Source organism: Alosa sapidissima, chromosome 14, assembly GCF_018492685.1.
Source record: "Alosa sapidissima isolate fAloSap1 chromosome 14, fAloSap1.pri, whole genome shotgun sequence".
In the NCBI taxonomy this organism is placed as follows: domain Eukaryota; kingdom Metazoa; phylum Chordata; class Actinopteri; order Clupeiformes; family Clupeidae; genus Alosa; species Alosa sapidissima.
Window position 1 is genome coordinate 36242688 of NC_055970.1, and position 26182 is coordinate 36268869.

The 26182-nt window shown below is 42.5% G+C and overlaps 3 protein-coding genes across 6 annotated transcripts in view; 2 read left to right on the forward strand and 1 right to left on the reverse strand.

Annotated features, from left to right (window-relative positions):
- The window catches only part of LOC121681596 (two pore calcium channel protein 2-like), a 225836-nt gene extending 201095 nt beyond the window's left edge, over positions 1 to 24741 (forward strand). For 3 of the 4 annotated variants that reach the window (XM_042061418.1, XM_042061417.1, XM_042061416.1), the window contains 2 exons: positions 1347 to 1438; positions 23572 to 24741. In XM_042061418.1, the coding sequence (XP_041917352.1) occupies positions 1347 to 1438; positions 23572 to 23650 (171 nt within the window). In that variant the 3' untranslated portion in view covers positions 23651 to 24741. The remainder of the gene's footprint in view (positions 1 to 1346; positions 1439 to 23571) is intronic. The other variant, XR_006022199.1, reaches the window with a different exon arrangement.
- Positions 1690 to 4436, forward strand: LOC121681600. The gene is made up of 3 exons (XM_042061423.1): positions 1690 to 2173; positions 2692 to 3253; positions 3511 to 4436. Exons 1-3 carry the CDS (start codon positions 1850 to 1852, stop codon positions 3606 to 3608), a joined length of 984 nt encoding a protein of 327 aa, XP_041917357.1. The 5' UTR covers positions 1690 to 1849; the 3' UTR covers positions 3609 to 4436.
- Positions 4693 to 7468, reverse strand: LOC121681598. Its single transcript, XM_042061419.1, has 4 exons — positions 7103 to 7468; positions 6684 to 6878; positions 6460 to 6573; positions 4693 to 6025 (listed from the first exon to the last, which is right to left on the reverse strand). The coding sequence occupies exons 1-4, from the start codon at positions 7455 to 7457 to the stop codon at positions 4878 to 4880; spliced, it is 1812 nt and encodes a 603-aa protein (XP_041917353.1). The 5' UTR covers positions 7458 to 7468; the 3' UTR covers positions 4693 to 4877.
- Positions 24742 to 26182: the final 1441 nt, after the last annotated feature.

Sequence of the window (26182 nt, forward strand, 5' to 3'; positions counted from 1 at the left end):
GGACTACTGTGTAGGCTACGCGACATTGGGATTCCCGTCCATATAGGCAGCAGTTGAGGTTGAAGTTTGGGTACGCTATGTTGTGGGTTCGGATATGGAATAGAAATAGAAATGGTCTGTTCCCAAATTCGCAATAATGATGCCCTGACGACGAACGCAACAGTGGAACGCACGCAGATGCGCATTTTCTTTTGACATGGATTGCCCTTTAAGTAACTATGCAAATAATATTAATGGAAAGGTGTGGTCTCTCAACAAACCAGCGAGCAGTTTAGGCCTATTAGCAACTTAAGTTAAAAGCGAGCTTGCTGACGCAGTCATAAAAATAAACAATTGTAAGTTGGCATCATGACAGTGCTATATGCGGTTATAGCCGATAGAGGGACGCAGTCCCTGATGAACCATTGAAACGATTTTGGAAACATTATTTTAAGGCGCAAAAAACTCTTTGGTGTTGCTTTAAGCCTTGTGTGCACAGACGGAATTTTGGCTAGGCTTTTAAGTCTTCCCGACACTTGTCAAAAATGCAATGGTCGGATTAATTAGGCTTTGGAGCAATGGGCTTAAATGTTGTCGGAAAAATGAGAAATGCCAAATGCTGAAAAGAGGTTTAAGATAATGTTCACTCTGCTTTCTTTCATGTGTCTTTCATGTTTCTGCACCATACTATTACATTTTCGTCCATTTTTTTTTGCTGCACCCGTATTTTGTAATAATAACCGCAATATGTAATAACTTACATAATGCAGCAAAATGTATTACATATTGCGTTTAAGCAGTTTAATACATAATGCGGCAGATTATTACATAATGCGGTGTTATTACATAATGCATTGTTACAGCCCTGTACCCAATAGAAAAGACAAGATCAGAGATGAAAAGATTTTAGATTTTATCTGGAAACTCTTAATGATGACCTAGTATAGAGGGAGACTTCTGAGACTTGTGAGGCAACGTTGGTTTGGATCTTCATTAGGCTAGGCTACGATAGAATGTGCATGGTCAGGCAGCAGTGCCTAAAAGGATACACTTACTTCAGATGTGGTAGGTTTCCCTGTAATTTTATCTATATGGGTGCCAACCCCATCCTCCCCCCCCCCAGCTCCTGGTAATCACCCCCTATCCCTCAAAACTGTAGCACCAGTGGTTCTTGAGACATAGAAATTGCATTTATCCTAAGTAATATATACATTTTAGGATTTAGTAATTGAAGTAATCAACATAGACTGACATATTTCACATACTTTTGCTGAGGGCCTGAGTGCCTTGCAAGTTCAGCCAAATCTGATGATCCATCAAATGTGTCATTATGTATGAATACTGACTGCTTTCGTTGTGTTACACAGAATTTCACCTACCGCTGGGACCACAGCCATGCCTTCACTGTTGTGGATGTAGAGCGAACAGCCTACCAGACCTCAGTCCAACTCATGTTCAGGTTAGCCATGCCATATGTGTTTTCTAGCTACAGTTGTGTTCAAATGAATAGCAGTGTGTTAAAAAAGTAAATAAAGTGCAGATATCTTTAATGGCATTTATTTCCATGTTTCTAATGTAATAGAAAGTAATTACACATTTGATTTCAAATCAAATTATTAAACATATTTTTTATCAAATAACAAGTGTTATTTTTTACAGAAAGCAAATAAAAGGAATATTAATCTGTTCCAAAAATAGACATACAATAGAGATCGCTAAGACATGTGACCAAATGGACGGCAACGTCATCAGAACGCAAAGAATTATGGGAATGTTTGGCTCGTTTACATGGGCTAGCATAACAGACCAGTGTTGTAGCATGAAAATAATTTAAAAAAAATAGCGTGATAACAGAATACAATCCTACAAAATGCAGCGGGCTAAAGAAAACATTGTCGGACCATACCGCCTTAAACTAAATCATAATGCAAAGACGAGGTATGACGAAAAAATAAAGGGAATCAAAGGACTGGATCCTTATGAGCATAGCGACTGGTCAGGGAACGTCAACCTGCTGCCCAACTTCCAGCACCCATATATATACAACTACATGATATTAAGTGTTAGTGCGTACACGCACAAAGTTTTCAGTAACTTCAAGTCGCTGCAGCAGGCCCAGGTCTTTTTTACAGATGGGTGGGTCCAGGACCTGGAGATGGTAAAAGTGGGGCAGAAAACTGTCGTCCGTTCAAAGGTAAGCTTATGCTAATGTTTTAAGCACCACACTCCTCGTTCTCACTCATCTAACTGCATGCAGTCAGAATTCAACAAACCAACGTAACTTACTAAGACAAACACATCATGCATATGTTAAATGGTAAATTGTGAAAAAAATGTTTACTGCTCTTAATAAAAGCGATTTCTAGTAAAACACTGTTGTTGGAGCTACTGGTGCATGAGCCTTTTGGCGGGTGTCTGACTGTATGATTATGATATTATGATTATGGGCTGCATTAAGATAGAGGGGAGGGATGAATAATGTAAAGGTGATGAATGGTTTACATGTGGGGGCTGGGGGCAGTGTGTTGAAGGGAGTGAGTTTACTGGTGTTGTGGACAAAACAGTGTAGTATGCAGGTAAGCCCATCCATCCCCAGCCCACTTTCAACCACATTGTACCCTGATTGGCTGCATGCATCAATTAGCTCTTGTGTCTTGCTAGTACTGCTTTGTATTTCTCTACAAGCTATTAATAATGATGTTATGGTCTTAGGTGAATCACTCCATGCGACTCAGCCAGAAGCCCCTACAGCCATGGGTCATACTTACAGCATGTGGGGAAGTGGAGAGCGCTCACTGCACTTGTATGGCTGGTGTGGCAGAGAAGTGCGCACATGTGGCAGCCCTCCTGTACAAGATCGATACAACTGTGCGTCTGCGGGGAAATGTGACTCCAACAGATGTTGAAGCGTACTGGGTGATGCCCTCCAATATAACCAAAGTGCAGGGAGTGCCTGGCCATACTATTGACTTTACAACAAGCTCTGCCCGAAAAAAGGCACTTGATCGGTCAGTGTGTGGAGACACCAGCACAGCACCCAAGATCCGGACCCGCTCAGGTGGCACATGTTTACCGCAGAAGACACTTGCTGATTTAAAACCCCTCACAGAACTCATGCATGCACACAGGTCCGGACTGTGCTCTGTAATGGAGGAATTCTGCCACCTCTATGTTGACCCCATTCAGCCATGTGTCCTGCCCAAGTCACTGCTGCGTCTTCGCGACCCACAAATGGATGGCTGTGACTTGTCGGTCCTGCTTCAACACTGTGAGGGCCTGACACACCTTGTGGCAGTGACAGCCACAGAGGCAGCTGCACTGGAAAAGAACACAAGACAGCAGCACAAGTCTGACATATGGCACAGCACACGGGCTGGAAGGATAACCGCCTCCATCATACACGCTGTTGTCTCCACCTCCATAACCAGACCAGCAAAGTCAACTGTGCAAAAGGTGTGCTATCCACAGAAACCTTCACTGAGACAGACTGACAATGGCCCAGAGGCCATTAAATGGGGGAGAGAAAAAGAGGCTACGGCAAGGGTCTCCTACATCACACAGACGGAGCTGCGGCACAGGGACATGAAAGTGGAAGACTGTGGATTTATAATCAACCCTTCTTTCCCTGAAATAGGCGCAACTCCTGACGCACTTGTGCATTGTGCATGTTGCGGGAAAGGATGTGTGGAGATTAAATGCCCTTTTAAGCACAAGGACCATAACATTCTACAGGCATGTACTGACAAGGAGTTTTGTCTGCAGTTCACAGAAGGAAGGATGGAGTTGAAGCAGACCCACAAGTACTACAAACAGGTACAAACTCAGATCTTTGTCACCGAGTCACAGTTCTGTGACTTTGTTGTTTGGACGACCAAAAGCCTTGCAACTGTGCGTGTCATGCCTGACGTAGAACTATGGGAGACACTTTTGCCAACAGCACAGACTTTTTTTTACAAGGTTGTCCTACCTGAGCTTGTAGCCCGTCACTACACTCAACCCCCACCCCCTGTGCCTTCAGCTGAGCTACCTGTGCCTCCAGCCGATTCCCAGCCCACAGACAAACCCAAAAAACGAGCACAGAAGAGCACAGTCAGAAAAACATTGGCCACATTACAGCCAGGTAAAACACCCAAGCACAAGGTTGTCCCACCAGCCCCTACCAGCACCCCCCCTTCAGCTGACCTACCTGTGCCTTCAGCTGACCTACCTGTGCCATTAGTTGATTCACAGCCCACAGACAAAAACAAAAAACGAGCACGAAAAAAGACAATCAAAACACCATTGGCCACACTGCAGCCAGGTAACACCCCCCAGCCCAAAAGAAGGGCATGTGAAAAGACTGTGTTGTGGTAACCTGACCTGTCATCCAGGTATGTTGTGAGCAGTGTCCCCCTTTTAATCTGCCTATGTCAACGGTGATCCTGTGTGTTCGAGTTTCATGCCAATAAATTATTGAATCTTGAATCTTGTGGTGCTTTTGCAGACAGCCTGAAGAGTTTGATGACATGGTTGCTTGTGATAATCAGAACTGTCCTATACAGTGGTTCAATTTAGGTTGCGTAGGACTCAGCAGCGCACCAGCCAGAGAAGAGTCATGGCAATGCGATGCTTGCACAAGTTGGTTGGTTGTTACTACTTTAAGTTATGCAATTGTGTTTGCAACCAAAGAACACTGAGCACAATTCTTTCTTAATACAGATAAAGGAGGCAGAATTCAATTCAGTCTTTGTGCATTTTATTTACAGAGATGGCTAAAAATCATTACATGTTTAGTGACATTACAAAATCTTTTGGAAAACAAAACATATTTATATATGTATATATATATATATATATATTTACATGTGTACATATTTACATGTGCATATTTACATAAGATGTGAGCATGGTGTATAATTCTAACATGACGGCTTCACAACAATACTTGGACACATATTGGTCAAAGCACAGCACACAACCACAATTTTATCCAACAAAGTCTTATCCTCCCCCTCACAAGGCACCACAAATCCAAGGCGTATTGTGTCATTTAATATGTTGAACTTAGAGCGCATACACCCTATCACTCGCTCCACGTGGATCCTAACATGAGCTAACTTCCTGGTCTCTTCCACATCTTTTGCATTAAGTTGGCTGTGGCCCCTGGTGAAGGCAGGTATTTTCAGTGTAGCGCCCACAAGGGCAACACTTTCTTTAATATCAAATCCACGGTCCGCTAACACAAGGTCTCCAGACGAGGGCTTCTGAAGAAAGCCACTGTTCTCGGTGATCTGCTTATCACTGGCACGCCCCCCCCACCCTTTGGAAATGAAAGAGATAGTACCTTGTGGTGTTATGCCGATGAGATATTTCATTGTGTACCTGCTTTTGTAGTTTGAATATGTCTGTGCCTTTGCACGTAAATTTTGTGCCCTTTCAATGAAAAGCTCAAAGCAGTCAATAATGACAGTAACACGATTCCCAAACATTTCTACATACTGATGTGGCATGCTTGCCTGTATACAATGTCGCTTTGGCCAGTACACCAAAGGACTGAGGTGTGCATGCAGTACATTGATGGTCTCAAAGAACAGATTGTATGCGGTATGTCGGCTAATGTCGAAGAGGTGTGCAACATGTTCGACAGGCAGATCAAGTCTTAAGCGCATAAGGGTCAGGAGGAGCATTTGAAAATGGGAGAGTTTTCTTTCTTTTGTTTTTGGTAGACTGGGAATGATTTGCATCAGCACACCCATCAACAGACTGAAAGATGGAAGGCCAGTGTAGTACTTCACCTTTAAATCATTGTTTTTGAGAAAATTCTCATCCAGGGCCTTTTTGGAGAGCTCTCCCTTCAGTTTTCGATTCTCCTCCTGCAAACGGATTATTTCTTTGGTTCTAAGGGCACACTTGGTGCACTTTTGCTGTTCATCTGCATTCCCCATTGGAGCACCAGCATCCCCTGATGTTTCAGTCTCCATATCTTCCTCTCTGCATGCATTGTCTGGGGCTGGTGGTAGGGGCTGAGTCTCTTGTCCTTCTATCTCAGCCACAGGTGCAGAGTAGTCTGATTGTAATAACAATAAGAAAAATAAATTGTCAATCTCTGTACTTGCCTGATGCCCAGGGCCCCGATTTGAAAATTCCATGTTTCTGCATCTGTGATCAGGGACCAGTTTAAAAGAAATCATTGATTCCACACATCAAGACATGGGATTTATGAATCTGGATTACTTTGATCCAAATGACAGTTTTGAAGAACGGCCCAGGGGTGTGACTTTCACACCATACTTTTGTTACTGATAGCTGCTGAGTATTTCAAGACTGTTACATTAGCATGCCAAATGCCTAATGACCTCCTAGAATGATTGGCCTTTGAGTCAGAAAAGCTACAACTCTGTGTGAAATGTACTTACACTTAGGTTCAATCCGTTGTCTAGATAGAAACACCATTGGACATAAAATATATTGAATCTACTTGCGTCTGTTACCAATATTTACCTGGGAACAAATGTGCTGGTTCATTCAGCTCAGTCTCAGGACCGGTGTGGACAGTGCCCAGAGATGGGGGTGGATTCACGAGACCTTCCATCTCAGTTGCAGATGTAGTGTTGTCTGACAGTAACAATAAAAATAAATGTTGTCATATCACAACCACTATTCCAAAGGAATCCAGATTAGCTATACACAGGGGACAACATATATTGTATTATTTTAAGATTTACCTGGGTATAAAGGTGCAGCAATATCGAACTCAGCCTCAGGACCAGTGTGGGGGGGTTGCGGTTGTTGTGACCTCGTCGCTCTTCTCCTAAGCCGCTTGAACCGGTCTGTGTTAGTAACTTTGACCTCAGTATGGCCGAGGTACAGGGAAGGGGCCCAGTCAGGATCACACTCAATCATTTCATAAGCAGGTTTGCCTGCAAACAGTCACCAAATAAATTGCTATGTACCTACATGTACAACATTTAAAACTGATTAAGGTTAAGGTTACGTTTTACGCTAGCACATTGGAAAGCTAATTTTCTAGCCATTTCATGCTAGTTAACATTGGCCTAATGTCAAATCTAATGGTCTGGTTAAGTAAAAAAAAACGCTGGTTATTTGCCCACAACATAACATTTACAGAGAATAAGTAACTTACCTTTGTGAAAATGCTTTGAACACACCATCATGTGTGGCGGACTGTTATCGAAGGTAATCTTGGGCCTCCTTACTGCTGCTATCCATGCCATTCGTCGCCTTTTTGTCACCTCTGAAACATGGCTTGTACTATTATTTTTCCACGCTGGAAAACGATAATAGGAAATTCCGTTCTTAAGCTTTACTCCACTTCTATCATGAGAACGACTATTACAGTTTATAACACAGCAGGTAGACGGCATCTTGAACACTTCCCAGCAATCAAGTCTGGCGCGTTTTCCTACTTGTTGTTTGTGCCGCGGATTCCCAAAATGCTTTGCGTTCACCACTGGGAATACGTCATGATGACGACACATTAGCGATCTTTATAGGCCTTTATCACGGCAGCCGAAGTAGGAAGTGAACAGCCCTGTTCCTGTGTGAGCACAGGTGTTTCTAATTAAGTGTCAGATTTGGCCACAGTTACTTCAACCAGAGGCCTCGTTAATGTTTTTAGGAACACCTGTAGTTTGCCTGCTAACAGGAAAGTGAACAGCCCTGCTTCAGCTGCCTGTGGGCTGCCGTGATAAAGGCCTATAAACACAGAAAAAAAAAAATTCAGATTTAAATTTAGATTTAACTTTAAATATAGATTTAACTTCACTTTAAATGATCGAACTTATATTTAGTTGCATAACCATTGTTTTTGATAACGGTTGACAGGATGAACTATCTATATTCCACACTTCCTTCAGAAACTCTGCCCTACAAAGGCAAAAGGCAGTAACTGCATTTTTGGTCGAAAATGAGTTATTGTCATTTTTGGGATATTAAAGACTTCCTTTATCATGTGGATAAATATCTATACTCAATTTGACTGTTTTTTTCCGAAAAAATAGAGGGTTGTGTTCACAGTAACTCCCAAAACCATACTGCCCTACAAAGGCAAAAGGTGGTAACTGACCAGATTGTCAAACTGAGAAAAATGACCTCAAAGTTTTTTGTTTTGTCTACACAAATGTACTGTATTATAGGTAGAGCAATGAAAATCTGGTGACTTGTTGTCCTGATGAAGAAATGTGTGTATGGGTCAATGACGTGACGCTCATTTTTTTGTGTACATATGGGTTACATACATTTAAAATTGTTAAAATGTGAAAATAATTTGACAAATTATTTTCAAATATCATTTTCATCAAACCCTAATCTTAAAGTTTTGGATTTATTTAATTTTGAAAGAGTATTAACTGAATTTGGGTAAAATTGTCAACACGGTGTAACCACAAAAACATGAACCAAATAATTACACTTGCTGAAAAAAATGTAAAATACTCTCCAAAATCCCTTCTAAAATAATCTGGCATGATCTTGCACAAGAACTTTTCAATATTTAATACAAGTAATGAAACCCCATTGTTCTGAATGTTTGAATTAATATGGGGAATCGTGTCTGTCACATCAACCACTTAAAATGTCAAGTGGTGTAACCACCATTTAAGGAGCAATTTTGTATGTATTATGTCAGAGAATCATGTGACAGGAAATTATGTCATAGAGAAGGACCCTTCAAGACCCCAAATGCTATGAGTCAAGGTTAGCAACTCTCTTAAAGTAACATAATAGTGTTTTTAGTCCATGGCCAGGCAAGCTTAGGTTACATGTCAAATGGTATGACCTATTAAAAATGTTGATAAATCATAATAATCATAAAATATTCAATTTAATGTAAAAACTGTGTTTGAATATTCACATAAAAGGTGAAGTGTGTACATAATTGTCCATAATAATGCCTGCAAATTTTGCTTTTAAATAGAAATGTCAAATGGTGTAACCGGTTACACCATTTGACTCTTTTCTGTTTGAGACCAGTTTGATCAGATTCAGGGCCAAGAGTATGTAATTTTAGGTGCCAATTATGTTATTTTTATAATTTAAATAGTGACTAACTGTTTAGCATTTCGTTTTAAATTTAAACTTCCATAATTATTTTTTTATATTTTATTATGATGTATGTAAACAGTATGTTCAAATTATAAATAAATACATTTATTATATATAAAATGTACCTCTTGTCCCCCAATGGATGCCACTTACAAGCAAGAAAAACTTGTCTCGCCACCGAGTGCATGTGAACGCAGACCCTGCTGTTGGTTGGTTGTTAAGAAATTATCATACCCACTCTTTCACTCACTCTTATTCTCTCTCACACACACTTTGGGCCCTAATTTAGCAATATAAAATGCATGGTCACTAGCAAATAGCGTAAATTCATTTAGGAATTTGTCCAGTCCACATTCGGGGTGGTTTTGTTATCAAACGTCAGTTGCCTGGCGAAAAGGTGGCTCTTATGTTTCTTAATCAGTCATGGGTGTGTTTTGGGCTTAACATCCTTTAAACCAATGAGGAGGACATATGTCATTCCCTTTAACAGCAAGCAGAGCAACTTCAAACAGCGCATCAGTATTTTGATAGTCAGCAGTGTATTTGAAGGAATCTGCTTGTACGCAAGACCGTATGGAACAGGTATTCCACTAAGCCATTCTTTACTAAAACCGAGTAGAGTATAGGCTACACAAATCTGCACTTGTCTATTAATTGAACATATAGGCAAAGTGAAACTATCTTCACTGTGGTGTCATAGTCAATGACAAAACAGTTATACACAGTTAATTACTTTCAATATTGACTGACAATGGGTTACCAGCAAAACCATAGCCTGAAAAAAGCAAAACTTCCCCCTATAATGTTCGAATGACTGAATAAACAACCTAAGGACATTTATTTTGCAGAGGAATTGCTGCTTACATCTCGTGACAGTGCGTCTTCAGCTGTGTTTCATATGCGCCTTTCGCTATAGACCAGGCTTTTCTTGGTCAGTGGCGTAATGCTTTTAGTCAGTATAAGATAGCGATTTTTAGATCATGTGCCAGATCACACCTTATATCGGTAATTGCCTCACCCCTGGGCGCATTATTTAATAAAAGTGAAGTCTAAGATAGGAAAAAACTTTGCGTCAGAATAATAATATGCTTTGCGCCAGGTTTTGCATCGCGAAAATAGGGCCCTTTATCTCACTCTCTTTGAAAATAATGGGTATAGACTGAAATTGTATGAGAACTGAATTGAAATCAAATAGAACACAAGTTTCTTCATTGATGTTATGAAATGATATTTGATATGGAATATGATGAATGACATGAATACATATCAAAATATCCAATTCAGTTTACCTTGATGCCTATTTTCTGTGGCAATTTCTTGTTCTATTGCTATAAATGTTTCATGGTCAATTGGTGTAACCGATTTATGTCAATTGGTGTAACCAGTATTTTGTCTAAAATACTAATAATGTACAAAAAAATGAATATGGATAATGATTTAATACTCTACTTTACTGTAATAATGGTTGTTTAAACAATTTTTACTCAAATGGTCAAAGAATAGACAGAAAACAAGATGTTTACAGCATATGGCCTTGCTCAGTACAATGAAAAACCCATATAATTTAAATTTAGAAATAAATATAATAAAACATATTCTCATAGGATATTACAAAATAAACTAATAATTTCATGAGAGCAATTGCATGAACTCTAGGAGGTGTGAAATATTAGATTTGTCATTTTTGTGGTTACACCATTTGACAATTTAACAGGCTGTTAGTTCTATTTTTTGTTAAAAAATAGCATACACGTCATATTAAATAATATGAATACAACAGAAATACAAAGTATACACTTTAGCAAACCTCAGGCATGTTTTGTTTTAAAGGTTTAAACATATTTTTAATTTTCTCATCTTACCAACCCTTATCTGTCACTGACCCGTATATAAAAAATCTTGTGCTCAAAGTTGACCTTTAACCCTTATTTGTCAGATACTGTACTCTGCCTTGTACTAAAAATAAGGGAGTCATGCAAAAGCAAAAGTTGAGTTGAATTCAACAACAAATATGAGTTATTTGTACACTATTAGCACTTGTGGTTTAGTGTCTAGTTCCATTTTAATAGACCATCTTTGATAAGTATTATTAGGGGTGAATAACTGTTCTTGTGGTACTACCACCTTACAAGCCCCATACTGAGCCATGCATATTTAGGTCACAATTCATATGCAACAACTTATTTAATAACTATGGGGGTAATTAGGAGCTTACATAGGGGAAATTCTTAATAAAGGGTCTAGTAAGGGTAGAATAAGGTCTTGCAGAATTAGTGACTTAGAATTGATCCTCATTATATCTATCTATCTAAATGGCTAGTATGCTAATAATATATTGGAATATCCAGGCAACACTCCGGTGTGAGGAACCACTGCAGGTTTATTCACGAGACCAGGAGCAACGTCACTGGCAACAGCATGTTCCAGTAACCCTACTCGAAGTTCTCTAGGGTGAGGCCCCATCTTACACACGTTAGTTACATCGTAGTAATACAAATCACATGAGCACAAGGTTCTTTCACAAAAATCCCCAAACATGCAGAAACACAACAATACATGGACACTTCTTGGACATAGCATGTGACCCATGTGCCATACGCAAGTCATGTGGCTATTCCTATACCATCACTGTCAGCCCTACTAGCAAGGGAGACATGCGACATGGAATGTTCAGGTGCACAGAACGACAGTTAATCAATATTCTGACTCACTAAACATTCACAGACGTAGACCATACAGAGGTAATGCATAAACATAATGCTAAACTAAATGTACATTCATTACCTACTAGACTGAATTGCACTTTCCATGCACACTAAACTAAACTAGCCTACACTGAATGCATGGAAACTACCCTGAACTGAATGCATGGACTCGTGGTCATGATAAAAAAAAAACATTGATAAACTTTCTGTAAGTTTATCATAGTAACAATACATGTAAAGTAATATAATACAGGTGATATATCAAAGTTTAACTTAAACAACATTTTACAGTTACAAAATTAAAACAAAGCGGGGAGTGCTTAGTACAGTGAACCTACCCAATGCAAAGCATACCGCTTCTGATCGGGTACGGCAACAATACAAGGACAAAATGCAGCAGAGTTGCAGTATACCGTTTCTCCAAAGGGGGCTCCAAAACACCAATCTAAATAAAGCTGCTTAATTACGGCAAAAATCACATACAAACACTAAACTACATTTCTAACTCTGTTACACCCACCTCCCCTGAATTTCACCAAATTTGAGCAGCAACCAAATAATACTTCCAAAGGCAAAAAGTACACTACTTTCAAACACTAGACAGAGGGTCACCAATTACAGGACAGCCAACCACAAAGGTATCCAAATAGGATGAAGTGGAAGAAGAGGTGCGCAAACTCACACAACCAACCACTGGCAGTAGGGTCCCTTGTACCCCCACAAGACCATAAACAATAAATTCCATAAATTCTCCATAAAGCTAATCAGAAAAGCTTGGACCACATAACCATGTTACCAAATGTGTGTATGACCTCAACTCTAACTATGTCTAATCATGAAACACCTGAAACACTGACCTGCAGATAGCCTGCATAGATGGATGTGTGTGAACAATATCTTGTTGTAGTAACATAGTTTGAATCAGTCGGTCAACTGGCTTGAGAATGCGACCAAATCTAGACCTCATCTGTGCGGAATGCGGATGTACTAGGATTTTCAGACTGTGAGACATAAGCTACTGTATCAACATTGTTCACGTCATTAGCTTTGTCTGTGTGTATATTGTGATACCATGAGAGGCTGCACGGCTCTCAGCGGGACAGTTCAGCAGTGCAAGGACACAAGGTTATAACACAACGAAGGTTTTTAATAAAGTTCTTGGGAATTAACAAAAAGGTATGCCAAGTTCAAAAGGGTAACTAAGGATAAGGTTGATCTTTCAACAGTCAAAACTTAATGTCTCTTCAAACGTCCCATCATAGTCCCATTCCCTCAGGAAAATATCTTCTTGGAAACCGGCCTTACTTTAGTCAGCGCCGCAGCCCGTGGCCAATCCAGCGGTAAGTATTCCAGTCTTCAGGTAAGTATTCCAGTCTTCAAGTACTTCACGTGGAAAGTGCTACTTCGACGGTCTGTAGCTTCTCTGAGAGCACAACTTGGAGCTTGTCTCCCAAACCCCACTCTGACACCAACTGTATCTCTGCACCTTAAAAAGCCCTTCGGCTCATCAGGCCCTGATCGGTCTCAGGTGTGTTGGGATCTCGTGTGTTGAGGGGTGGAGTTTCCAACTCCACCAGCAGATGGAGCCAAAGCTGTCCGTGACTGCAGCCATCTCAGGGGAATGTAGCGCCCCTCCAGGACGCAGCCTCTCGTGACATCACACATCCCCCCCAAGACCGACGTCCTCGTCGGGGTGAAGGAGGCGAAAAAGGCGTCGCGCCGGGAGAGGGCATCCGCATTGCCGTGGCGCTTGCCAGCCCTGTGAACAACAGAAAAGTTAAACGCTTGCAAGCTCAAAACCCATCTGGTAACCCTCAGTCTCCCGGTTCCTGGCCAGCCACTGTAGAGGGGCATGATCAGACACTACCGTAAACCGTCGTCCCAGGAGGTAGAACCGCAGGGATTCCAGGGCCCAGGTTACAGCGAGGCATTCCTTTTCCACAGTGGAATAGTTCTTCTCCCTTGGAAGTAGCTTAGAGAACGGGATGTTCCTCACCGTCATGTGCCTGGGCGAGTACAGCACCCAGACCCACCTCCGAAGCATCTGCCTGGTCAATGAAGTCCTTCTTGAAGTCCGGCGCCACCAGGATCGGACTGGAACACAGGACTTGCTTCAGGTCGACGAAGGCTGCCTCCGCCTCGGGATTCCACCTCACCATTTGTGAGTGGCGTTTGGTTGTCAGCTCTGTTAGAGGTGCAGCAATGGTAGCAAAATCCGTAATAAACCGTCTGTAGTAGCCGGCTAGGCCCAAAAACAACCTCACCTGTTTTTTGGTGATGGGCCATGGCCAGTCCTGTATGGCCCGCAACTTGGCTTCCTGAGGCTTGGTATAGTCTGTCTATATATATATATATATATATATATATATATATATATATATATATATATATATATATATATATATATATGGTATATGTCCCCTGGAACTCTTCGGTAAGGGCCCAACGAGGTCCAGTCCAATCCTCTCAAACGGGGTCTCGATAATGGGCAAGGGAATGAGCGGGATTCTATATGTGGGCTTGACCAACCCCCGCCCAATGGTGTACCCCAGGTAGTTCGTCTCGCTGAAGGCCAGCCTACACTTCTTTGGGTTTGCCGTGAGCCCTGCTTCCCCGAGTGAATCAATCACAGCCTGTACTCGGGGTAAGTGGCTGGCCCAATCGGGACTTTGTATGACTACATCGTCCAAATATGCTGCTGCGTACCTCTTGTGGGGTGCGAGGACGCGATCCATCAAGCGCTGGAACGTGGCAGGCGCTCCGTGGAGATCAAACGGGAGCCGGGTATACTTGTAGAGCCCCCCTGGTGTGGCAAAGGCCGTCTTCTCCTTCGACACCGGGGTCAGGGGCACCTGCCAGTAGCCTTTGGTGAGGTCAAGAGTGGTTAGGAAGCGAGCATGCCCCAAGGAGTCTATCAAGTCATCAACACAAGGCATGGGGTATGCATCAAACTCAGACACTTCATTTAACTTCCGATAGTCATTACAAAATCGTGCTGACCCGTCTGGTTTGGGGACCAGTACAATGGGACTTGCCCAGGCACTTTGGGACTCTTCGATCACCCCCAGCTCCAGCATCTTACCTCCTCCTGAATAACCACTTTACGAGCCTCCGGCACGCAGTAAGGGCGCTGGTTTACTGTTTTGCCAGGCATGGTGCGGATCTCGTGTTGGACCACCTCCGTGTGCCCAGGTAGGGAGGAGAAGACATCTCGGTTGCGATCCACCAACTCCAGGGCCATCTGCCGTTGATGTGGGGACAGGCTTGGACCCACCTGGACCTCTTCTCTCCCTGGTTCCTTGGTCTCTGTGGGGGGTAGACAGCTGAACAACGCCTCCCTGGCGTGCCACTTTTTTAAAAGGTTAACATGGTAAATCTGCTCAGGCTTTCTTTTATCAGGTTGCCTCACCTTGTAGTTTACCTCTCCCACACGTTCAATGACCTCATATGGCCCTTGCCAGGTTGCCAGGAATTTGCACTCCACGGTTGGCACCAGGACCAGCACTCGGTCCCCGGGCTTAAACTCTCTGGGTTGAGCAGATCTATTGTAGGAGGCTTGCTGTTGCCGTTGAGCAGTCTCCATGTGTTCACGCATCATGGGATAGACAGCCTTCATTCTCTCGCTCATGGCCCCGACATGCTCGATCAGGGTCCGCTGTCGGCACGGTTGCTCCTCCCAGGCCTCCTTGGCGATGTCCAGCAGTCCTCGGGGTCTGTAAGAAAGCAAGAGCTCAAAGGGTGAAAAACCCGTAGACGACTGAGGTACTTCTCTCACCACAAACAGTAGGTACGGTAGCAGCTGATCCCAGTTGCGCCCATCTTCCCCGATCGCCTTCCGCAGCATGGATTTTAGGGTTTTGTTAAAACGTTCGACTAGCCCGTCTGTCTGGGAGTGGTAGACTGACGTTCTCAGCTGTTTGATCTTCAGCAGAGCACAGAGTTCTTTCATCACCTTGGACAACAATGGACTCCCTTGGTCTGTCAATATCTCCTTCGGGAGCCCCAGACTAGTTGACAGAAGGAACAACTCCTTGGCGATTTGTTTGGATGTAGCCTTCCTCAGCGGGATGGCCTCAGGATATCGGGTTGCATAGTCCAGGATGACCAGAATGTACTGATGTCCCCTGGAACTCTTCGGTAAGGGCCCAACGATGTCCAGTCCAATCCTCTCAAACGGGGTCTCGATAATGGGCAAGGGAATGAGCGGGTTTCTATATGTGGGCTTTGGCGCCACCCGCTGACACTCAGGGCAACCACGACAGTAGTTCTCGATCTCCTGGCCAAAAGAAGTGTCGCAAGATTCTTTCTTTTGTCTTTTCTACCCCTAGGTGAGCCCCTAGCGGGTGGGTGTGTGCTAGGTTGAGTACGGTGGCCCGGTGGGGCTGTGGTACGAGGAGCTGTTCATGCACCTCACCATTTTTCCGTACCACCTGATACACTAACCCCCGGTTTACTGCAAAATGGGGGTAGGTAGGGCTTGTCCTATCCCCTAGCACCACTCCTTCTATCACCTGCACATTTTTCAAAGCATTTGTAAGAGTGGGATCTTGTAACTGGGCTGTACCATACTGGCCTGTGAGAGGGGGAAGCTCTTTGGTGCCTTGGACGTCTTCCTCGCAGGAGATTGGAGCACTTCCTGGGACCATGTTCTCTTCCCCCGTGTCTGGACCAGTCTCTGAATCAGCCTGGGCACCTGCCATCCCTGCAAGAGCATAGGCTGGAGTGAGTGGTTCTGAGGGTTGTACTTGCGTATTCTCAGGATATGTCTTACCTCTCCGCTTCCGAGGTACTCGGGTCAGCCTCTCCTGAGTCTCCCTCCACAGTGGGTGAAAGGCTGGGCAGTCTCGTCCAATTAGGACAGGAACAGGTAGGGAATCAACCACCCCCGCCGTCGTGAGGATGGTTTCCCTGGTGGTGGTCATTGCGAGTTCAGTGGTGGGGTAGTCTCTGGTGTCTCCATGGACACAGGAAACCGTGAGGACTTTCCCTGGGGTCAGACACGATGAATCCACCAGATCCTTACGTAGCAGGGTGACCCGGCTACCGGAATCTAGCAGAGCTTCCACATCATGGTGATTCACAGTCACCGGGCAGGTAGGGGGTCGTTCTTGGGCGCCATCTACGACTCCCAAGGTGCGCGGGTGGTGAGCTGGAGGACTCAGCAGTGGGCATAGGCTCATCTGCCGGTTTCCCACACTGCCAGGAGATGTGTCCCATCTCCCCACACCGGTAACACTGTCGGGTTTCACTCTCCCGGTGTCCTCTTCCTGGTGCCGGCTGGTCTCTGGCTCCCCCTGGAGCCTGGACAGCTCCTTAAGTGGCTGGGTTGGAAACCTTGGGGTTCTTTGGATGGGCTCCTCCCGTCTGTGGCGGGGACGCACTCTGGGGCTCCTTTCTGGAAGCCCGAAGCAGCTCTGCTGTGGCCTGGTACCTTTCCACAGCTTCCACGGTTAGGTCCGCTGTCGTCAAGGCCTGTTGACTGATGAGCCGTTTCGCCTCATAAGGCAGGGCCCGTAAATACTTGTCCACCACAACGGCCTCCACTACTGCAGCTGCCGTACTCTTCTCCGGGTCCAGCCATTTCCGCGTGATCCAGACAAGTTCGTGCATTTGAGCACGAGGAGGCTGGTCTGGTTGAAAGGTCCAGCTGTGGAAACGCTGGGCCATGCCAAACTTGGTAAGCCCACTTCTGCTGAGGATCTCCGCCTTCAGTGCATCATAGTCAGTCGCCCTGTCAGAGGCCAGGTCCCGGACAGCATTCAGCGATTCCCCCGACAGAAAGGGGGCTAACAGTCCAACCCACTGTACCTTGGGCCACGCTTCCCTAGTGGCTGTAGCTTCAAAGGCGTGCAGGTACGCCTCAACGTCATCTGTGGCCCCCATCTTAGATATAAAATCACTCGCCCTTATTGGGCGGACATTACGAATGGCCAACTGTCTCTGCAATTGCAGTTCAGTTTCTCTTTTGCTCCTCCAAGAGAGCCACGTTCACTTGCGTCTGGGCTTGCTGGCCAGCCACCAGGACTTTCAAAATGGCCTCCATTTTGTTTTGTGGGCGGTCTACGGCCAATTTGGAAAATTGGGATATCAACTGTTCAGTGTCCTCCTCTGACATGCACTATTAGCGCTTGAACTCTGCCCACATTCTCCACCATATGTGATACCATGAGAGGCTACACGGCTCTCAGCGGGACAGTTCAGCAGTGCAAGGACACAAGGTTATAACACAACGAAGGTTTTTAATAAAGTTCTTGGGAATTAACAAAAAGGTATGCCAAGTTCAAAAGGGTAACTAAGGATAAGGTTGATCTTTCAACAGTCAAAACTTAACCCTCTAGGCGCCACAGGCGACTATAGTCGACAAGATGCGGTACTGAATAAAACGGCCGATTTAGTCAAATAGGGTGTCATATTTCGTTCGACTTCCACTCCACTAGATGGCAGACATGTCATACGTCATCCCCGAGTCGAAAAAAGGACACGCTTTAAACAAAAGTTTCTAGCTACAGCGCATTGAATCAGTGCATGAAATACCGGAGCTAGTGTGCGTGTGAGCCACTTTGTCAGAGCGATATTGTCAACGTCAGCGAGTATTTGCATTAGATTATCGTCTAATGGCATCAAAAAGGTTTACCTGAAATTAAGTGTTGGGTCTTCTATTCGCGGACCCTGATTCTGAAGGGGAATATCTGCCTTCAGAAAATGACGGTGATTCGTTTAGTGAGGCTTCAGATGCGTCCCTGCCTTACAATGATGCAGCTGGACAAAGTGAGAGTTTACTCCATAGTTTAGCTTACACCAAGCACAAACGTTGAATCGTTTGCCCAATGTCACTGGTGGGAATAATGTTTCACGGGTTCGGAGTGTTCATCGGGAAGTTAGCAGGGTGTTAGTGGTGTGGCGAACGAGGCTGGAGGTAGCCTAATATCCATAGCGCTAGCTTCTGTCTTCTGAACGTGTGCCTCTCCACAATCGCGGCGACAGTAACGTGGTGGAGCCTTTGTCTAATGCCACTGGGTATGTTAGACGAGGTCGAAGTGCTCATAGGACAGTTAGGGGGGAACGTAGTGGCAGTGTGGGGAGTCGCAATGAGAATGACAGTAGGCCTAGTCCGAGCTGCGCAAATTCTCTCCACTCGGCGCGCGCGAGGCAGATCTGGCCATGCTGCTCGCATGGTGGAGGTGGTGACACGCTCTCTGCCTCTCCCACACACACACACACACACACACACACACACACACATTAGGTCATGCATAGTCTATCACAAGATGATGGGAATGCCGGCCCTGTATGGATAGGGATAGGGAGTCATTATCTCTACAGCAAAAGGCCTGCTACATAAAAAAAAAAAAAAGTCAGCCATTTAGTAATGATTTACACTGTTGATTTGCTATCTACTTCCCTGATCATTTAGGACATACAGTACACTATGTGTTCCTTTTTGTGTGTTCATGTCCTTGTGATGTGTGTCTTTGTCAGCTAAGAAAAAAAACAAAAAAACATCAACAAAAACAACAAAAAGAAAAAAAATACTAACATTGCCTCTTGTCTTGTCTCGTCATCTCACTCCTGATCTGTGCCTTGCTGTGGCAAATGAGCTTTTGAACTAAACAGGTCTTGTCTACTTGTGTTTGTGTGTCATCTGAATAATATATATGTGCCCCATACATGGAATCAGAGTGCCTACAGTATGTAGTAAATGGAAAATCTCTACAGCAAAAGGCCAGTCTACCACTACATGCATTTGGTTGGTTTCTGCCATTTATTAGTAATGATATACACAGTTTGTTCACTACTTACTATTTACCTGAGCATTCAGTATTGTGCAATATAGCATACAGAAGGTGAGGGACATTTTGGGGGGAAAGAAGTGGTGCATTTTATCATTCAAACATGCAACTTTTCATGAAAATTCTATAATCCAAGATGGCCACCACCATATGACATCATAATATGCAAATTAGATATAAACATTTAATCTCTACATACACCTTAGTATTAGTATTAGGTCATCCTTAATATTTCTCTAATTTACAGAAAGTCTCTATCTCTTATCACTTTTAAGATATAGCCTTTTGAGATGAAGATGTCAAAATTGATCGTTTCGGAAAAAAACCTCTGGCGCCTAAAGGGTTAATGTCTCTTCAAACATGAAATCATAGTCCCATTCCCTAAGGAAAATATCTTCTTGGAAACCGGTCTTCAGCCTTACTTTAGTTAGCGCCGCAGCCCGTGGCCAATCCAGCGGTAAGTATTCCAGTCTTCAAGTACTTCACGTGGAAAGTGCTACTTCGACAGTCTGTAGCTTCTCTGAGAGCACAACTTGGAGCTTGTCTCCCAAACCCCACTCTGACACCAACTGTGTCTCTGCGCCTTAAAAAGCCTTTCGGCTCATCAGGCCCTGATCGGTCTCAGGTGTGTTGGGATCTCGTGTGTTGAGGGGTGGAGTTTCCAACTCCACCAGCAGATGGAGCCAAAGCTGTCCGTGACTGCAGCCATCTCAGGGGAATGTAGCGCCCCTCCAGGACGCAGCCTCTCGTGACATCACAATATTACTAATCTGTGTAGATATAATATTATAATCTGTCTGTGTATATTACTATATTACTAATATATTAATTAAGCTTAACCAACTTTATTATAAGGGGCCCCACACTGATAGCTATATATTACTAATATATTAATTAAGCAACCAACTTTATTGTAAGGGTCCTATGAGGAGTGGTTCATAATGGGATAGGCAGAAGCACAGTTTAATAACAAATAGATAAATAATAATATTAACTTTTAGACCCTTAGAACCAATAAGGGATTGACGCAAAGTGCATCAAAAAACACACCCTTTCTTCTCTGTTACATTGCTCCAGAACTCTTCATCGCAGCGAGATGACCTTTATTGCGTGACAGAGCAGAAGTGGGGCTTTCCAACGAGACTACACACTTGTCTGTACGATCAAGTATGAAAATTAAAAAAAAATATGAAATTAAATCAAATTGCATCATATTTACAGTCTATACTTTTCTGCGTTCACCTGCGCACCCATTACTCTCGTTTGAATTACTCGTGAACCCGTGATCACATAGATATGGCAAGCATATCAGATGAAAGAGGAGACACAGGGCTATACAATGATACCATGTATATCGATCCTTCTGGCTTATAAAAACAGACGAAGTGACTGCAAAATAATAACATCATGTACACAAACCAACACTGCACACCCATTACTCTTGTTTGAATTACTCGCGGACCCGTGATCGGATAGATATGCCACACATGTCAGATGAAAGAGGAGACTCAGAGCTATTATTTGATTCCAAGTACATCCTGGGTTATAAAACAGACGAAGTGACAGCATAATAATAACTTCATATAGACTTACCCCACGTTTTTGTCTGTTTTTGTGGCAAAGCATGTTTATAATCCAATATCGTGTGTTTCTCTATGGCAAAGCATGTTCATAATCTGGTTTTGAGATCCTAGCAAATTCCTGCATGGCATCCAATCCCAGGCTCACATTGCATCCCAATTTGTTCAACAAAAATACACCTTTTTTGCCTTTACTTTGTTCATGGCAATGCAGTAAAAAGTTGAGAATCATTATGAGTGCATACACCATAGGCATGCAGGCTAACACGCAACCTCGGGTCAAGTCAGGTCAGATCAGTTCGTGTCACAGATATGGAGCGCAGAAAGGTCATTTTTCATCACTAAATAAAAAATGGCATTTATTTCTATAAATCACTCACCACATATTTCTGTAAATTGCTCAGCCCCATAGTATCCCTCCAACATGGCAATTGTATTGCCCTACACACACATGAAATGTAGAGCTATGAGCTTGCTGTGGTGAGATACATGTCGAAATACAAGAATTTTTATAATACACTTTTTATATTTTAATTCTTTAAAAATCAAAATAAAATCAATGCTAGTACTTATACATGAAATGATCTGGATAGCCTAGACTCTGCTGAAAAAAACAATATATAATATGTGTGTGTGGCACTTACAATGACCAGAATAAATCCTTATGAATAAAGGTAGTGAAAATGCCCTAAAAACAGCTTAGGGTTCTAAGGGTTAACATTTAGTTTGTAAATAAACATTTAACATTTAAATTATGTAAGTAAATTATGTAACTGTTAATTAGTGCCAAAAATACATTTAGTTAACTATTAACAAATATTAATACAATATTATTTAATAGATTTGTTAAAACATTAACATCCAGATTTTATGCAAACAACTAATATTTAATTAATGATGAAAAAATGATTAACTTGTGGCAAATAGATAATTTAGTAACAATTAATAAATATTAACAAAGGGTTAGGTAATTACTAGTTTGCTATTTATTATGGCACCTAATTATGGAGTGTTACCGGTTTATTTTATAAACCACAACGAAAATAGACGATAACAAACACTAGACTAATGTATAAGCAGGAAGTAATCAGTTTTCAGTAGTGTGGTGCGGAGGTGTGTGGGGTGTAGGAGATGTAGCATATGCATGTTGCATGTTACATCAAAGGAAATATAAAGTAAAGCAAGCAAGCAGCAAGGCGCAAAGCGACCGAACAGTGTAGCCGAGACCCAGAAGTAGGCCGCGATCTAGACCCCGCCCACTTCATCAGTCCTAATTGCGGAGACACATGCAGACCATTACAGACAAGGCCTGGCGGCCATCATAAGTGTCTTCTGGACAACTATCAAGTCTGCAGTCTTTCCGATGATTGTGGTTGTGTTTACTGAACCAGACTAAGAGTTTAAAGGCTCAGAAAACTGACATTTCTGTATTATAACTTTATTCTACAGTAATATATTGAGATACTCATTTCATGCTCCACGGATAGATAAAATGAAAATTGAGGTTTTTGGCAAGGTGGGCAGTGGTCAGTGATCCAAAAGAAATGTCAAAATCAACACAAACAATGTTTTACTGAACACAAAATCAAGCTTCTGCCATAATCGTTGCAGTCTTTAGGTATAAATGCAGCTTCAATCCTTATTCCAATAAAAAACATGTGGGATGTACTTCCAGGCATCGATCTTGTAGAGTGGACCTGGAAAGTCACCTGGAAAGTCCATCCTGAAGGTTCTGTATGATAATTAGATAACACATTGAATGAGATAGTTATCAGAGGCTTTCCCCATACCGATTTTAGTGTTTCTCACACCTCGATTTCTTCCTGGCCCCAGGTTGTCTGAATTCCAGAGTAGGAACAATAAGAACACACCATTTGGTACACGATTGTGCATCATATCACTCAAAGGAATTTCAGGATGGAATTCAAAGGAGGAAATCTTACATATGGTTCACTTGTACTGTGCCAGAGCACGATTGTCCTTCTTCTCCTCTCCCCCACTGACCTACACTCACACTGCACTTATCAATCTGTGCCAGAGCACAGTTGAGACGAAGCACTTTAGAGTCTTTACTTGAGAGTGTATTTTATTACCATGCAACCTTGCATGTGAGCAGTTAACAAAGCAGTTATATTTATTACGTCATAATTCACTTACTAGATGCATACCGAGCCCAAATGAACCGAGTCCACCTCTTCAAGCGGGACGAGTACAGTAAGGAGCGAACACACTAGTCACATGAACTGGACTTTAGGGGTCAAACGTAATTGGGCATGGTATGGATGGCATAGTGTGAGTGCGTCCTAAGATAAATCACCAAAGCCTGATTTTTATACCTCTTTTTACTCAACTTTACCATGCCAATAATTGTACAGGGTGCTGAATGTGTAGTATGCATTTTGCATGGTTGTGTATTTAAATAAATATGTGTTATGGATTAAATGTGAAGTCTTTTGTCTCTCCTCAATCCCACAGAGAGCATGTCCAGGAACCCACAGAGGACCAGCTGATGGCCACGCTTCAGCAGCACCCTCATTTACATCTTACTTTGTGATATAACATACTATTCATGGTGATTGGCATTCTGAAGTTATTTCAACTGGTCCCTATCAATTAGCTTTGTGGAGCTACTCAGGGTAGAGGTGCCAGTGCAAAATCTGAATCTGGATATTGGATATGCATATCAGATAACACAACCCACAACCCAATAGTCTGATACAAAACAGTTTGAGTTATGTGTGTGACATTGGGGCATTTGTATTAATGGGTGCTTTGTATAGACCCTTATGAATCTTATGAGTCTGGTGATATGAATTGACATGATTGACATGATATTTACTCTTTAGGAAGTTTTAAACAAAGTTTTAAATGTCTTTTGTTTTGCTGAGGGTGGGAGCATGTCATACATTTATTTTAAAAATCAACGTTCATGTACCAAATAAACTGAATTGCATTTCATATAACCAAATGCATATTTTTTTCATTATGCTTCATTATTTTGCTTTACTGATATCATGGAACTATTGTTACTTCAGCAGAGAGAGTAGACCATTGGATAAACTTGAAAATGTTGTTGCAGGTGATGTACACAGCTTATTTAAATAAAAAAGAAAGGGCCAATGATACCTGATATCTGCAAAATATGTGCCATTTAAATGTAATTTCATAAATAATTGTTTAATTATGAATTTTAAGTAATATCAATCAAACTGAAGTTTTTTGATTAGATTTATGTGTACTTAAAGGTGCTCTAAGCGATGCCACACGTTTTTTAGGCTAAAACATGTCACTTACTGCAAACATCACCTAACCAACCGCTAGCTGTCTGTGTCCTGAATACACTGTAAAAAAAACGCGATCTCTGTGGACAGCCCAGGCTCCAAAAACGGCAACAAAAACAACCTGGGCAAACCTAGCCCATAAGAACATAACAAACGGTTCCAGCAAATGACAGATGAGATGCGCGTTTAGGAGAGTTTCAATCGCACGGGAGCAGTACGGGAGGGAGGGGGAGGAAGTAGCAAGCTAGCTCTCTGTTTTGTTTGAAAGTCCCAGCATCGCTTAGAGCACCTTTAATTTAAACCAACCAAATTCAGTTTGACTGATATTACCTGGAATATACATTAAATATTTGTTTTTTGCAAATTATCTCTTCTTGTGATGTTTTCAATTATTTTGATGTCGGGAACCCAATTTTTGAAGGAAAGGCAAAATCCAAGTAAAAGCTTTCAAGTATCAAAACAGAACATAAATATGCTGCCCAGAAACCTTGTGAATAGTTCAGTTTTTTTTTTACTACACTAACGAGGTTAAAATATAGACTTTGCCTACAGCATCTCCTTAACAGTAATGTTAGCAAAATAATAGCATTAATCTGACAAAGGAAAATGAATTCGGTCACTCAAGGCTGTGCCACAGCAACCAGTGTACAGTCGTACCCAATGCAGCTAGCTAGCTACCTCAATGCAGCTAGTGTTGTCTGACGGTTGAGTGGGTTAATGCAGTGTTTCTCAAAGTGTGGTCCGGGGACCACTGGTGGTCCGCAAGCTAGCCCAAGTGGTCCGTGAGCAGACGTGGTAAAATATAATATAGATGAGTTGTTTGCAATATTGAACCAACTTGTATATAAATCCAAACATTTCTGCAACACTGCCTAGTGCCTATGTAAGCCATGCTAGTTTAAAACATATATATTCTCTGATACAATAAGCAAAGGTGCAAAGACAATCAAGGTGGTTCAGTGAGTAGGCCTATTGTGTAATTTACTGTTGAAGTAGGTCGACTTTTTTTTTTTTTTTAGCTAGGTGGTCCGTGAGGCTTTTTTTTACTGATTAAGTGGTCCTTGGTCTGAAAAAGTTTGAGAAACACTGGGTTAATGCACGTTTCCATAACAGATCTGTTCTTTCAGGCAGTCTTGAGTTCGAATCCAGGCAGGAGTAATGATGGGACGTTTTTCTTTAGAAATCTTTTTATTGAATCAAAGTTGTAGCCTACTACAGACAGTCGATGAGGTGTTCTGAAGTAGGTTTAGGCTGGGTGTAGGCTACTTTGAAACTTCTGCGGGGTAACAGGAGCATTTGTTTTTAAAGGGACACCAGGCAAGCCTGATGCTTTTTCTCTACGAAACTCCCCCTCGCTCGGTCTGAAGCTCTTTTCCTTTTCTTTGCATCTTCTGTCAAGGGTTTTCGTTGCTTCTTCGCCGGCCCGTGTCGTTAGCCTGCCTGCTTCGGTCGGCGGGTAGGATACACTGAACTTGCAAGCGGGATATTCTTCCTACAGGCAGTAGGGGCGGGCGAGAGAGTCTTCATTCGCCCTGTAACGAGTCATTTAACCATATACCGACTTACGAAGATGAGTAATTAACACGAAAACGTTGCCTGGTGTCCCTTTAAAACATATCTTGCATCTTTCCATTCCAGCCATTATTAGGCCTAGGCCTATTTTTATCTTTTTTTTGCAAGGTGTTGCTCCTGGCAAGACTTGTTTATAAGACGTTTGGTGATTAATTGATAGCTGTTTTTGGGACACGTTAAACTTTCTTTATATTGAGTGCATACGGGAAGTAAAACGACCGTTTTGGGACATT